Source organism: Phalaenopsis equestris, unplaced genomic scaffold (genome assembly GCF_001263595.1).
Source record: "Phalaenopsis equestris unplaced genomic scaffold, ASM126359v1 Scaffold205261, whole genome shotgun sequence".
Taxonomy (NCBI): Eukaryota; Viridiplantae; Streptophyta; class Magnoliopsida; order Asparagales; family Orchidaceae; genus Phalaenopsis; species Phalaenopsis equestris.
Window position 1 is genome coordinate 29,993 of NW_018224767.1, and position 16,690 is coordinate 46,682.

The 16,690-nt window shown below is 31.6% G+C and overlaps 1 protein-coding gene across 2 annotated transcripts in view; it reads left to right on the forward strand.

Annotated features, from left to right (window-relative positions):
* Positions 1-16,520, forward strand: part of LOC110036339 (probable serine acetyltransferase 2) — a 38,206-nt gene extending 21,686 nt beyond the window's left edge. Inside the window, exons 7-9 of one of the 2 annotated variants that reach the window (XM_020740761.1) lie at positions 6,014-6,180; positions 14,586-14,659; positions 16,374-16,520. In XM_020740761.1, the coding sequence (XP_020596420.1) occupies positions 6,014-6,180; positions 14,586-14,659; positions 16,374-16,420 (288 nt within the window). In that variant the 3' untranslated portion in view covers positions 16,421-16,520. The remainder of the gene's footprint in view (positions 1-6,013; positions 6,181-14,585; positions 14,660-16,373) is intronic. The other variant, XM_020740762.1, reaches the window with a different exon arrangement.
* The last annotated feature ends 170 nt before the right edge of the window (positions 16,521-16,690 follow it).

Genomic DNA, 16,690 nt, shown 5'->3' on the forward strand with positions numbered 1-16,690 from the left:
TGTCAAAAGGGAATATTCTTTGATTTAGTGCTTGGATTCATCATCATCATCATTGGACTTATCCAACTATTTGGCACCTTTTATAATCATCCTTGGCATAAACTCCTGATGACTGCTTGTTTACACAACCATAGATTTTTAAGCTAAGTGTACTTTGGATTAAGGTATTCAAATTGTGTGGAAGTGCATTTACCATGGAAAAGCTGACGGTGTATGTGTTATTATCACCGCTCTTTGGCATTGACTTTACCACACCTCCATTATTATGATCATGTTTATCGATATTTGATAATTCTTTATTTCGGGCTTTGATGCTATTGTGGATAAAGTTAACAAGTTGTATGATGGGCATATTTTAATTTTTCAAATGATTAGCTAAGCAGGAAACTAACGGTCTATTGAGAACTGAATCTAAATGTTAAGTGTAATACTAATACATTTTTAAATTGAACTTTACGGTGCTTGAATGGTGAAAAATTGACAGATGGAAAGTATAAATGTCCTTTTAATTAGTACTTTAGGCAAGTGAGAGCCCCTTAGTACACATGGTGATAGGTAGGCTAAAAGAATGAAAAAAAAATGTGCTTCCTCACAAGACAACAACAAATGCAACATATATTACCTTCCATATGGTGGTTGCACGACTTAATCCGGGAATTTGAAGTTAGCCTAGGTGGGAACGAACAGACGGATGGTTAAAAAACATATTTCTAAATTGTAGCATTAGTTCACAGTAATATTCAATTGTAAGAAAATTATTAATCCAAAACGCTTTAGTTAAAAATCTCCTAACTAAACACAATCATTTAGTGATATAGTAAAACAAGTAGTACAATAAAAAGTGACAAAACATATGACAAACAATCTGCTACTTATCATCAACAGTTCCTCTCTTCTTATCAGTCATATTAGTCTAGCATATTTTCTTAAAAGTATAGTTAAATAAGATCTATATCTAAAGAATTTAGTGAATAATTATTATAAATAAACTCTCTCTTATCAGTCATATTGGTCTAGCATGTTTTTTTAAAAGTACAGTCAAATAAGATGTATATTTAAAGAATTTAGTGAATAATTATTATTTTATTTTGCATTAAATCTTTATGTAAATGTCTAATATGGATGCTCAAATAAATATGCTGATCAATCTTTAAGGTGAACTTTGTATTTTTTATTTTATAAATATTTTATGAAATCATCTTAATCAATTATATTTTCATGGATTTACATAATTACTTCTTCCATTTTCTATTCATTTAATCTATAATTCTTTTATTTTTTTCTTTTAGAAGTCCCCTCAGATTTTTTTTCTTCATTTTGTCCCTATGAAAGCAGAATCATTTTTATTTTATTTTTCTTTAATGTGCACAATTACATTAATGTTCCGTACTAGTACCATAAGGGATTACTTCTAATAGACTTAACAATTTATCTTTTATTGTACTTTTAATCTATAATTTTTTTCATTTAATATAGTGCAAAATATAAAAAAATTAAAATAATAAAGCAGCCATATCATTTTCAATGATCTTCTTTTGATTAATATGAGTTTATGAAATATTTTGAAATAAACAAAATAAATTTAATACAAATAAAGCAGTACTTAATCATCTTAACCATTAGAAAACTTCTCTAAAACTTTATTCCTCCAATATAATATCTTTGACTTTTTACTTGTATCAGTTAAAAGTGCATGTATAGATAAGATTTTATTCTAAAATAACTTACTGAAACAAATAACTAATTAATTTAACTATATTTCTCCCGTTCACCTTCTGAATCATATACCCTTCTTAATTCTAATTCATTAATTCCACTCATAAGGTTTATTATCCATTTAATGATATTTAATTAAAATAACTTATATAAATAAAAACATAAACCTTACCTCCACTTTCATGATCATCAATTCACCTCAATTTCAATATGATATTCTTTCATTTTATGTTTTTTTTATTATAATCAATAAAATCACAATTGAATAATTATAAAAATTGTCATCGAAATTTAAAATAATTATAAAGTACATATATCACTATTGAATAGTTTTGGATATCTTTCTTACATATTTGAAATATTCTCCCAAGTAACATTTTATTTTTGATCCATGCCTAAAAAAATCTTTATAAATAAATTCTCTTTATTATGAAGTTTCTTAACATCACAATTCAGTATCTTTTCAGACTCCTCTATATAAGTCAAATCAAGTTGAATATCAAATGAACTTGCAATAATTATACTTGATTCATCAACAATATAGTTTCTAAGTGAAGAAATATAAAAAATATTATGTACTCCCTGTATGTGAGCAGGTAGAGTTGATTAGTAAGTCACATTTCCAATTCTCTTAGTAGTCTCATAAAGACTAAAATATTTTGGACTCAGTTTTTTTCTTCCCAAAACATTGCACACCTTTCGAAAGACCGACTTTTATAAAAATGAACTCTCCAACATTAAACTCATCTCGTTTGTGTTTGACGGTATAATAGTTTTTTTGTCTTTCTTGCACAACCTTTAATTTGTCCTTGATCAACAAAATTTTCTTAGTGGCATCATCTACTAAATCTGCACCAATGATTTTCCTTTCAATTGTTCAGCTCAACACAATGGTTTCATGCACTTTCTCCCATAGAAAAGATTCATATGGAGTCATTCCATACTTGTCTGATAATTATTATTATAAGCAAACTCTATTAGAGATACATGTCACTCTCATCCTCCATTAAATCAAGTACATATACATAGAGTAGATCATCCAAAATTTGAATAGTCCTCTCAGTTTGTGGGTTAAAAGCTATGCTGAGAGCCAATTTTGTATTCAAATCCTCTTGAATTTTTTCCATAATTTGGATGTAAACTTATCATCTCAATCTGAAATTATGGACTTGGTAACCCATGCAACAGGATAATCTTATTCACAAATAACTTCGCTAACTTCTCCACATGATCTGTTTCACTACCCGATGTTCATGAAGAAATAAATATTATGTGGGATAAAGTAACAAGCATTATTAAACAAATAACAAAAAATGTGCTTGGGGAATCAAAAGAAAAAAAAAATTTATAAATAAAAATAGTTGGTGGTGAAATAATAATGTGCAATAAAAGATAAAATTTAAGAAGTTATGTTATAAAATTGGTTTAAATGTAAAAGCTTAGAGAACTGCGAAAAATATCAAACGGCCCGCAGGGAATCTAAAAGAACAATCTGTGTCGCTAAAATTATTTTTTTATTGATCTTTATAATAGATTAGAAATTAAGGAGGGTGAAAAATATATGTACAAACTAGCCAAACAAAGATAAATGAAAAGTAAAGATTTGACTCAAGTAAAGTGTATTAAAGATGAAAATCAAAATGTACTTTTCTTAGAAAAAGATATTCAACATAGGTTGGTAAGTTATTTTGATAAATTTTTTAATGAAGTTTCTGAAAATATGATCGACCTTAGTGATATTAATATTGTGAATAATAATAAAACATTTCATTTTTATCGTCGCATTAGTAAAAAAGAAGTTGGTGAGGCTTTAAAGAAAACCAAGGGTGGAAAGTCTGTACGACTTGATGATATCCCAATTGAAGTGTAGAAATATTTAGGTGATTTCGGAATTTCTTGGCTTACTAAACTCTTTAATATTAATTTAAAAACTAAAAAGATGCCTGAGGAGTGGAGGAAGAGTATTTTGCTCCCCATTTTTAAGAATAAAGAGGATGCACAAGTGTGTGCAAATTATAGAGGAATTAAGTTGATGTGTCATACTTTAAAGTTATGGGAGAGGGTAATTGAATATAGGTTAAGACGGATTACAAAGATTTCTCATAATCAATTTAGATTTATGCTATACATTTATTGAGAGGTTTGATGGAGAAGTTCAGAGATAATAAGGAGAATCTGCATTTGATTTTTATTGATTTAGAAAAGCTTACGATAAGGTTCCAAGAGGTATCCTGTGGAGAGTTCTTGAGAAAAAATGTGTTGATATGATTTATATTCAAGTCATTAAAGATATGAATACTAGAGTTGTTACTTGTGTTTAAATTGAAGGAGGGTTGACCAAATATTATTCTCTTTCTGTTGGATTACATCAGGGATCAACTTTAAGCCCATATTTTTTTGCTTTAGTTATGGATGGTCTTACTGGACATCTACAAGAGGATGTACCTTGGTGTATGCTTTTTGCTGATGAGTGGATAAAATAAGATAAAAAGTCCAGGAAAAACTTTAAATATGGAGGTCTACATTGGAGTCTAAAGGCCTTCATTTAAGTAGAACTAAAACTAAATACATGAAATGTAATTTTAGTAGTAGTAGCTCTAGGGACAGAAGTGTGACTTTGGGCGATCAAATTATTAAAAGGTGTGAACGATTTAGATATCTTGGGTACATTGTTCAAAGTGATGGTGATATAGATTGGGATGTTAATAGTAGAACTCAAGTTGGTTGGTTGAAGTGGAGGAATGCTTCGGGTTTTTTGTGTGATAGAAAAGTACCGCTTAGACTGAAAGGAAAATTTTATAAAACGGTGGTGAGACCTGCAATGCTTTATGACGTGAATGTTGGCCTTTAAAAGAGAAGCATAATAATAAGTTAAGTGTTGTCGAGATGAGAACGATTAGGTGGATGAGTGGCTTTACACTTAGGGTCCGTTTGGGGCAGCTTATAAGTACGGGCGGCGTTTTCAAAAGGCCGTCGTACCGTTTGGTTCGCGCGTTTCGCCAGCTTATCCAAAACAGCGTTTGGGTTTTTACACTAAACGTGGGCCGCGGGTTGACCCCTGCGGCTGGCCCGCGGACTGCGTTTCAGAATAAGCGGCTTATCCTGAAACACACAAGCTGCCCCAAACGGACCCTTAGAGACAAAATGCGAAATGAATATATCCGTGATAGGGTTGGTGTAGCTCCTGTGACACAAAATTAGAGAACGTCGTCTTAGATGGTTTGGTCACATTAAACGCCGACCATCTGATGACCGATTAGGAGAGTAGATCTTTTAGATTCGACTTGTGTTAAGAAAGACAGAGGTAGACCTAGGAAGACTTTGGCTTATGGTATAAAAAATGATCTTAATTTACTAGAACTAAATGAAAATATGACACTAAATAGGACGCAATGGAGAAAAAGGATTCATATTGCCGACCCCACGTAGTGGGATTAAGGCTTTGTCGTTGTTGTTGTTCAATACAAAAGATAAAAAAAATTGATAGAACAATCATTACATTTCTCTTATCTTCTTTTGATTATAAGAGATCTTATGAAAACATCTTGAAATAAATAAAAAATTGAATTCTATACAAATAAAACAATAATTACTCACCTTAGCCTTAGGAGATTTCCTTTAAAGCTTATTCCTTCACTTTACTTTACTATTACTTATAACAATTAAGTACATATATATATATATATATAAGAATCTTATTCTAAAATAGCAGACTGAAATAAATAACGAAGTATTCTTGATTTTTTCCCCAATCACCTTTTAATCCTAAGATATTTTTAATTATAATCACTGGTTCCACTCATGAAGTTTATTATCCACATAATGACTTTTAATTAAAACAACTTATAAAAATATAAGTATAAACCTTACCTCTATTTTCACCGTCGCGAGTTCACTTTAATTTCATTATGATATTCTTTCCTATTATGCTTTCCGATTATAAGCAATAAAATTTCAAATTAATACTAATACTTAATTATATTAATTTAAGTCATATAAATAAACACAAACCCTTACCTTTACTCTTGCTGGGTCCCCTTTTCTGAGACTGTTGCTTCCTTCGAGCATACCTAAAAATTAAAATTTCTTTCTTTATTAATATATTAATTTTGTTTTTCAGTTATTACAGTGGATTGGCTTGTTTAATAAGAAAGATGATGGTTTTTTTTTTCTTCTGCCTTAATTTTCTTTTCCTTAAGAAATTTCCTTCAGGAGTACTCAGATTAAGTGGCATGATTGTTGGTGCTGTTCTTACGAAGGGGATTGTATTGTATTTTTTTCTGATATTTTGTCACAGGGTGTTACTTTAGGAGGAACAGGTAAGCAGACCGGCTATAGACATCCTAAAGTTGAGCAAGGCGCTCATATTGGGGCTGGGGCCACAATCCTTGGAAATATAACAGTTGGTGAAGGAGCAATGGTTGCTGCCGGCTCACTTGTTTTAAAGGATGTGCCTCCTTTTAGGTCAGCTACTATTTTACTTACTTTGATCGAGAAACTACTCACTTATTGTGTGCTTTATTTTCTTCTTTATTTTCTTTAAGGTTAATAAAAATGTGATAAATTTTTAACTTCTAATCCTGCGTACGTTAAGTTTCTATAATTGTCTACACTTGAATATTTCTCTGTTTCTCATATAGGTTAATGTGTTATTGAATATTGCAGAAGCTTAAGCTCGTGGTGGATTATTTTTTGCTGAAAATAATTGGCATTACCTGGTTTTTTATAGTTTGTCTTAATTTACCACCTTAGATATTCTCCAATAAAAATTATACAATAAATTTAAAACTTTTCTTTTGTACTTGTAGTTGCAATTTTCATGGTATTGCTAATGGCCCAAGCATTTTGGGCAAGTTGTGCTACGTTTAGTGCAGTCCAAGGCCATTTTAATGGCTATCATGTAAGAAAACTCTTCCCTTTAAAAGCTTGTGCTTAGGTTAAAACTATGAGGATTTGGTTCACATTTTCTCACGACTTAGTTCGAGGGCTTGGAATTATGACGGCATAAGAAAATGATCAGACAATGAAATTCAATTTCTATCGTTAATTAATAAAAGTAATCATATAAATAATTGAAATTGCCACTAATAAATGCAATTTAAATTAACTAAAAAAATAAAACAATTCAAAATAAATTTATCTTTTTCATGTTGGTCATGTCTTTTATACACGGTTTATCTTCTACTTATTTTTCTATATTGAAATTTTGAAACTTTAAGTTTAACATATGGTGAGATATCAAAATCCTAGTGAATACTAATATTCCTAAAATTGTAGTAATATAGTGAAATAAAAAGACAACATGCTAGTCAAATATCATAACTCAATGTAGATTGTTTGATAGCTTACATAGTTACAAATGATCATTGAAGATATTTCAAACTAGTCTATTATACAATGCAATATTTTATTATTATATTTTTTTAAATACATCCATCATGGAAGCCCCGTCTAAATTTTACTAATTAAGACATATCAATATCAATATTCTTTTTTAGTTTACGAGCATTGGTATCTGAGTATATGTAATAATTGTACAACAACAATAACAACAACAACAAGGCCTCTTCCCACTATGTGGGGTCGACTTCATGAATTCTTTTTCTCTAATATGTCCTTTTGAGTGTCATATTTTTATTTAATTCTAATAGGCTAAGATCATTTTTATAAAACTTGGCTGAGTCCTTTTAGCTCTACCTCTACCTTTTTTATCAAAAGTTAAATTTAAAACATCTAATCTCCGAACAAGATCATCAGATGACCGACATTGAATGTGACCAAACCATTTAAGATGACTTTCTTTGATTTTTTCTGCCACTCCCTTTCATGAATATATTCATTTCGCATTGTCTCTAAGTGCAGGCACTCATCCACGTAAGCATTCTCATCTTAGCAAAGCATAACTTAGTTTTATGCTTCTCTTTTATAGGCCAACATTTTGCACCATAAAGCATTGCAGGTTTCACAATCATCTTATTAAATTTTCTTTTTAATCTAAGTGACACTTTTCTATCACACACAAGGCCTGATGCATTCCTTCGTTTGAACCATCCAGCTTAAATTCTACTAATAACATAGACCCGAGATATCTAAAACTTTCATTCCTTTTAATGATTTGATCATTCATTGTTACAACTAAGCCACTGGATCTACTACTACTAATATTACATTCCATGTATTCAAATTTAGATTTATTCAATTTAATGTCATTAAACCCTAAAGTTGACCTCTATAATTCAAGTTTTTCTTGAACTCTATCTCTAGTCTTATTCACCAGAAGGATATCATCAGTAAAAAGCATACAACGTACATCCTTCTATAATGTCTAGTAAGAACACCCAATACTAAAGCCACAAAAAAAAGATGAGCTTAAAATTGATCCTTGTTGTAAACTAATTGAAATAAGAAAATACTTGGTCAATCCTCCTGTTTGAACATAAGTAGCAATTCTAGTGTACATATCTTTAATGACTTGAATATAAGTCATATCAACATCTTTATTTTAAGACTCTCTAAAGTATTTCTCTTGGTATCTTATCATATATTTTTTTTCTAAAAATAATAAAAATCATATCTAGATCCTTATTACGCTCTTTGTAATCCTCCATCAAACATCTCAATAAATGTGTAGCTTCTATTGTAGACTTGCTCGACATAAATCCAAACTGATTTTAAGAAACATTTGCACACGCCTTAACCTATGTTCAATTACTCTCCCATAATTTTTATGTATGACACATTAACTTAATTCTTCTATAATTTTACACACACTTGTGCATTCCCTATATTCTTAAACATAAGGAGTAATATACTCTCTCCACTCCTCAACGTCTTTTTAGTTTTTAAAAGTGTTAAAAAGTTTAATAAGCTGAGAAATTTCTAAATCTCCTAAATATTTCCCCATTTCAATTGAGATATTATCAAATCCTATTGATTTTCCACCCTTCATTTTTTTAAAGTTTCCCCAACTTCCATTTTACTAATAATACATTAAAATAAAACTATTATTATTATTATCTATATTAAGATCACTAAAATCAATCATATTTTTAATATTTTCATTAAAAGTTTATCAAAATATCTCACTCACCTATATAAACTTTTTATCATTTCCTATATAAGTTAACTACAATTTAGTTTTGTCTATCCCTATGGGATCGATACTTAGGACTTCATTAGAACCCTATATTATTTGAAACGATACATATACTTGCTTAGTACCCTTAGTGTGTAAATCGCTTTATCGACTTAATATAATATTTAATTTTGCACACTAGCCGTTAAATATAAATTGGGTTGAGCTTTCGACCATATTTCTGAACTATAATAATTGCGTAATTGCGGGTCGGGTTAGTGCTCATAAGGGTTAGTTAGCCCTTGGAGGAATCAATATTTGGAATTTAGAAGCCTGTTGAGATGAGGTGCTAGAGGAACACCTCAGGCAAGTGTTAAGACTCGTGAAAGTTGAGACGAGCGGGGCATCGATCCCTATACCCCAGAGGGAACTCTTCTCGATCCAGACATTGAACTCATTCTGGAACAAGCTATCAAGAGCATCAACAAGGTTTGGTTGGACCATATCTCCCATGAGCATCGAAGGGTTACCAGTTGATCTAGCGTATCGAGGAGGTCGACATCTTCACTTGCCAGAGGAAAGGTTGCATCGGGGGAAAGGAGCCTGGTATGAATATGCTTGAACGAGGCATTTTTCATCGATTTTTGAGCTGGTTGTGCATGCATCGACTTTCGAGCCTCATGTTAGAGTTGATGGATCTCATTCTGTGACTCCATCCTAGACACTTGATCCTTCAAAGTGAGACCCAAGGCACCTTCAACAGCAGGATAACGTCTTCCAGGGTGGGAAGAGGCAGAGGCTTGACGTCCTTGATTTCGTAACTGTCCCCTAGAATTGTGGGTGTCGGAACGAGATGCTTCATTGTTGCGAGTATTGCATCGAGTGGCCATTCAACAAGCTTTGTAAGTCCTTCAGTGGTGGGATTGTAGTTCCCACGGGTGACACCGAACTGATTTTTGCTGAAGATTTCAAGATAGTAGAGTAATAACTTATCATCTTAGTATAGTACTTATCCAACATACACTCAGATGATAAAATTAGTTGGTAGAGACATCAAATATTTTTAGGTAGAAAACTATAAAGGTAAAAACTATGGGTCAGAACAATCCACTATGAATTAATGAGTACGTGTTTCTGTCATTTCCCTTGCCTACACAATTCCTCGAAGTATAATGTTCGTTACCTAATGGTCGGGAGTGATTACAGTTAAGAGTAGTTATTTAATTTTAGTACACTGTTGAGGTGCATCGCTGCATAGTATTCAAGATAATGTGTTGCTTCGTCGGGTGTTTCATTACTCCGCAACGTACATCGTGATTCCGCAGTGTATGTTGTGATTCCCTTGGGGTGCCGACAGAGGTCCATGCGACCGAAGATGCTCAACGAGGGTCTGCGAGCAGCGGTCAACGGTGGTCGGTGGCTGCAAGAGTAGGGGGAATTTGCTGGACCTTCATTGTAGAATGTTGAACTTTAGTTCCTCACCATCCTGCTCCAAGCTTAAGTCTTAGTCCCTCTTCATGCAGGGGGTAAGGCTATTTATAAAGTATGAGAGAAGCCTCCCAACAATAAAGAAGGAATCTGAATCATTCCATCAGAGAACCTAGAGAGATTCTCTTAATCAGACGGTGTTCTTTACATATTTGAGTGTCATAACTATATTAGAATTGAATGATCTTGAACTTGTTAGATTCGCCTCGTCGAGATGCTTGATTTGACTTTAAGATTGTCTGATTTGAAATTTTTTTTACCATCCAAATAGACATAAAAAACTTCAAAAAATGGCTTCATAACTTGATCCAGACTTGATTTGACTCGAATTGGGCAATTTTGGTGTCATTAGATCTGTCACATCGAACCGAATAATTTGTTTATAGGTTTGTTGAAGTTGGAGCTCTAGATGATTTTTAATCTGATTTTGAATTTTTCTTGCTCAAAACTCGCCCCGAGATTCAAGCAAATGATGAAAATTCGGATATGGCATAACAATTGTTATTATTATTATGTGACATCAATTAAACTTCATAATAAATTAATCACATTAGATATCTTTTATTATATTATTTCAAAATAAAAATTTTTTGGCAAAATAAAATTTAAAGTGAAACCCTATCGTTAGTTCTCACTTTATTTCACTCCCCCTCTCTTATGCTCTGTTTTTCAAAGTCAATAGCAAACTGACTAATGTCGGTAAAATCAAACATGTATTAGTCAATTTATTTTTTTCTCTTTTAATGGGATATTACACTTTTAGAGAATAAATCTGACAGAAATCAAAACAATTGTTATTATTATTATGTGACATCAATTAAACTTCATAATAAATTAATCACACTAGATATCATATATTATATTATTGCAAAATAAAAAATTTTAGGCAAAATAAAATTTAAAGTGAAACCCTATCGTTACTATTATCAGTTCTCACTTTATTTTATCTCTCCCTCTCTTGTGCTCTGTTTTTCAAAGCCAATAGCAAACTAACTAATGTCGGTAAAATCAAACATGTATTAGTCAATTTATTTTTTTTCTCTTTTAATGGGCTATTACACTTTTAGAGAATAAATTTGACAGAAATCAAAAGTTAGGCTAGATATAGTCACAAATCATTTTTCACCCAAAAGTTTAAGCCTATTTATAGGGGCCAACCACTTCGGGCTTGTTTGGAATCAATTCACATTCAATAGTTTTTGTAAAGAACACCTTGTAGGTCATAGATGAAAGTTAATACTGATGGGAGCTGAATTTTTAAGGGTGCTGGCGCTGGAGGAGTATTCAGGGATGCTAATGGCAAATGTATTTGTTTCTTTTACTCTCCTGTTTATGCGAATTCCCCTCTTGAAGCTGAGTTATGGGTGGTTTGGATTGTTGTTAAGATTGCTTTTATGATGAAGTTGAAATGTATACCTCTGGAAGCTGATTGCCTGGATATGATTGACTATTTGAATTTTTTGAAGTCCCTTCCATGGAATTTAATTATTCTCTTAAGGTGCGTCTTTGCCCTGACCACTGGCTTATTTATTTTTAACTTGTATTACTTCTATCAATTTATCATTTATAAAATATAAAATATTCAATTATCACTTTACTTAATTATGTTTTAATTTACTTTTGAGATTTATTTTATCACACTAATTTAATTAGATTTTCAATAGTTTAAAATTTAAGTTTAATTATTGTAATCAAATTTATATTAAATAATATTTATTTTATAAAGATATGATTAGATTTAAAATCCTGACATTTTCTTAGCGTTTGATCAAATACACTTAAGTTTACTTATTACTAAACTTACCTTTATCCTTTGTTCCCACACAATAGCTTTTCTTAGCCCGTCGGCTTTCACTGAGCTTCTTCCCTCCCGAAGTCAGCTTGGTCTTCTTCCTTCACGCGAGCGTCTCTCTGTATACAAGATCAAACAATCTTGTGGATACTTCCTCTTCAACATAAGACGCCACCTCTGCCCCAACCCTCGCGAATCTCCTTTTGCGTGATTTTTCTGCACTGTTCTCCCTCTTTTCGTCGATGGTCGCACGACATCAACGTCGGCCTTGCCGTTGCTCGACACCAATGCCTTGACCTCCTGCTTCTCCTCTGCTCGACGATGTTCCCTCCCGCATGAAATTGTGATGTCTCATGCGATGTTTGACTCTCACGTAAATTGATCTCACATGTCCCTCCCACAAGTCAGTCCTTTTGTAGAGCGAAAGTAACGTCTTGGCTTCTGACCTTCTTATTTCTCCTCCATTCAGTTTCCTGAGACTTCGTTTCAACTTCCAAACTCACTTCATCTCCCTTCTACTCAGCTCTTCGATTCCTCTCGCCTCCCTTCGTTTCCTTCCCTCTAGCTTCATAACTGAAATGGAACTGCTATAGAAGTGCAGAAATGCATTGTGCCTGGTGTGATAGAAAAGTACCGCGTAGACTTGAAAGGAAAATTTTATAAGATGGTGGTGAGCTTTCAATGATTTATGGCTCAAAAAGTTCACCTTTAAACGAGAAACATAAAACAAAGTTAAGTGTTGCTTAGATCAGAATGCTTAGGTGGATGAGTGTCTTGACACTTAGAGACAAAATGTGAAATGAATATATCTGTGAGAGTGTAGCTCCATTGACGTGCAAGATTAGAGAGAGTCGTTTTAGATGATTTGGTTTTCAATGATTTATGGCTCAAAAAGTTCACCTTTAAACGAGAAACATAAAACAAAGTTAAGTGTTGCTTAGATCAGAATGCTTAGGTGGATGAGTGTCTTGACACTTAGAGACAAAATGTGAAATGAATATATCTGTGAGAGTGTAGCTCCATTGACGTGCAAGATTAGAGAGAGTCGTTTTAGATGATTTGGTTTTCAATGATTTATGGCTCAAAAAGTTCACCTTTAAACGAGAAACATAAAACAAAGTTAAGTGTTGCTTAGATCAGAATGCTTAGGTGGATGAGTGTCTTGACACTTAGAGACAAAATGTGAAATGAATATATCTGTGAGAGTGTAGCTCCATTGACGTGCAAGATTAGAGAGAGCCGTTTTAGATGATTTGGTCACATTAAACGTCGACCATCTGATGATCCAGTTAGGAGAATAAATTTTGTAGATTCGACTTATGTTAAGAAATACTGAGGTAGACCTAAAAGGCTTATTGTATGAAAAATGATCTCAATCTGTTAGAATTATAATTAAATGAAAACATGACACTCAATAGGATGCATTGGAGAAAAACAATTCATATAGTCGATCCCACTTAGTGGAATAAAGGCTTCTTGTTATTGTTTTTGTTGTTGTTGGATAAGATTAAACATAAAGCCTCATGTGTCATATCGTCTTATCTTTTGATTATATCCTTGAAAATTTTGAAGAATGAGCTTGAACAACCATAGATTTAAACAAACTAATCTTGATTATTTCTACAAATACAACCGTAATTTTAAACGAACTGAGCATGAATATTTCTACAAATAATCAAATCGAGTTTGAGCGTCCTCAATTTAGTTGCAGCCATTATTTTTGGATGGCATAAATATCATGGTTAACCCAAAATCATTCATGTGCAAGTTCAGTCATGTGTGTGCGTTTTCATATATAAAGCTTTTTTACTAGGATGAGAATGTTCTCTATTTCAAGAAAGGGCGATTTCATGCAATAAAAGTGCAACAACATTGAATTCCCTATTCAAGCAACGTTTATGGGTGAGGGGAAAAAGATGGAACTCTGTTATCCATGCAGAATTCTGGTCATTATTTAGTACGGTATATCCATGAAAATCTTACAAAACGGAAACTTTGCAGCATTCTTTGGATAAATATGTTCTATGCTGCTCCAAAATTTTCATTAGTTAATTTCTTGGATTCAAGCTTTCTTGTTTTGTTTTTGGAGAGACTAAGCTCATGCAAGACAGAAGCTTCTTCACTTTTAAGCTTGTTTCAATAAAAGGTTTAAATTGTTTCAGGTCCTCCCCTTCTATCTGCAATAACAGCTTCAAGTTCCTTTTGTAAAATGTATAGTTTCCTTGTGCTCTATTTTGCCTTCTATCATGTTCCAAAAACTACGCTAAGCTGCATTTATATTTGGTTATCAACATCCATTGGAATGTTATCCCAACCAGAATTCTCAGCTTACACATACATTTCTAATTTGACCATCAGCATATGCAAGTGATGGTTTTAAGTCTGTGCAACCAACTTATTATCTACATGTTTTTCTAATTTTGATTTCGTAATATTTTAGGGAATTATAATCTTTGCATGATCTCTTTTTATGTAGTGTTCATTAATTTCCTTTTTTTTTTTCCTTATTTTAAGTATGGTTGAAGGAAATCCAGCGAAGGTAGTTGGATATCTAGAAGAGGATGATCCCTCTACGACTACGAAGCATGGTCAGATTAAGTTTTAGTTACATTTTTTCATTTAATTTAATTATTCTCGGTAAAGGCTTAAGCAATTTTTATATTGTATTTATGAGTTCGAATCATAAACGAATTTTCATACCCTATATATCTGAAACTTAGTAAACTGCTTACTATTGTAATAAAAAATCTCTATATGTACCTTTTTCCGTTATTTGTATTTGCTCTTATCTTCATTTAAAGTGTGATAAAAGTTTCTCGTAATTACCATTTGCATATGCAGTCTAAGAGATCATTTTATCTTGATATTTGCTGCCATTATATGGGTTTATTACCTCAAACTGCACTCATAAACCTGTAAACAAAAGAAAATTGATTTTCAATCGTAAATTGTATGGATTAGGCCATGATGAAAGATGATCATTTTGTTATTACATCTAGAGTTTTGAAAACTCCTAGTCAGATAGAAAGGTGAATTATATGTTTATACAGAGCAGTACTTTTTAGGCAGGGTTTCCTTTCACTAGTTGGATCCTTGTCTTTCATTGTTGATTGATAATGTAGCAGCATATTTGACTTCAAAATCTGTAGGCTACAAAAAATAATGCATTTTGTATTGGCATTCCTCTGTTCGTGCCAAGAAAAAGATGAGAGAGAGAGAGAGAGAGAGAGAGAGAATTCTAAATATCTATCTGTCAACATTCAATGCACCTCAAAACTATCACTGATGTCTGTCATCACTACTATTTAATATTTGAGTGGTCGACTATATATTGTGCATAACACCATACTCTTTTGTCTCACATTATTGAAGTATAAGATATGATTTATTTGTGAGAAAAAAAACATAATATATTCATCTATATAATTACCATATCACCATTGTACTACAATTTTTTTAAAACATGGTCAAACTTTTATAGTTGAAATTTTAAAGCGCATAACTTCATAATCTATTGTTCCACACATCAGAGAAGCAAAATATATGGTTTATTTGTGAGAAAAAAAACTATACCCATTATATCACCATTATACCACCTTTTTTCTAAAACATGGTAAAATTTTTTAGTAAAAATTTTCAAGCTAATAATGTGTATAATATGATAATCTCTTGTTTTTCACATCTTAGTAGAAAATATGATTCATTTGTGAGAAAAATTACACTATTTTCATTTATATAACTATTTTTTTCAAACATTCTAAAACTTCTAAAACACAATTTCAAACAATAAAATTGCATAACATCATAATTTATTGTTTATCATATCAGGGAGTAGAAGATGCATCATTTGTGAAAAAAAATATAATATATTCATCTGTCACTGCTATAAAAACTATTTTTCTAAGTTAGGATAAAATTTGTAGAACATAAAATTTTAAACTAATAAGATGTATAACATTATAATGTATTGTTTCACTTTAATGGAGCAGAATATATGGCTCATTTATTAGAGAAAATTCAATATTACTATCTATGCCAACATAATACCATCATCTATACCATAATTTGTCTATAAATGTTAACACCTTTAGAACTATAAATTTCAAATAACTTTTAATGTGCTAAGCTTCATTTCTCATGTTTAGCAATGTAATCATGCTTTGTTGTTGTAAACAATGTATTTTCATGTAATGAGCTTTATTTATGTCATGTTTTGTTGTTTTCTTCATTTCTATAAGTTTGTATTTTAGGTCATATTTCGTCCACTTCTATTTTTTTTTCAACTTTTTTTTTTTTTTGTTGGGAAAGGAATCCAAGATTGCCTACCTGTAGATGCATACCACCAATAAGATTTATCTATGATTATATTATTCATAAATTAAATAAAGAAAATATAAATATTTTAAATGAGTTAAACATATACCAATTAATGTAGCACATCATCTAAATGAAGCCAAAGATCCACTTACAAGAGAGCCCGTTCAAGGCCCGTCACGAGTCATATCAATAAAAAAACATTTAAAATTATATTTCATTATTTATATTTCAATTTTAGTGTTTGTAATGTGTAAAATTTTAAAATTGGAGGCTTTAATGGCTTGTTAATATATATATATATA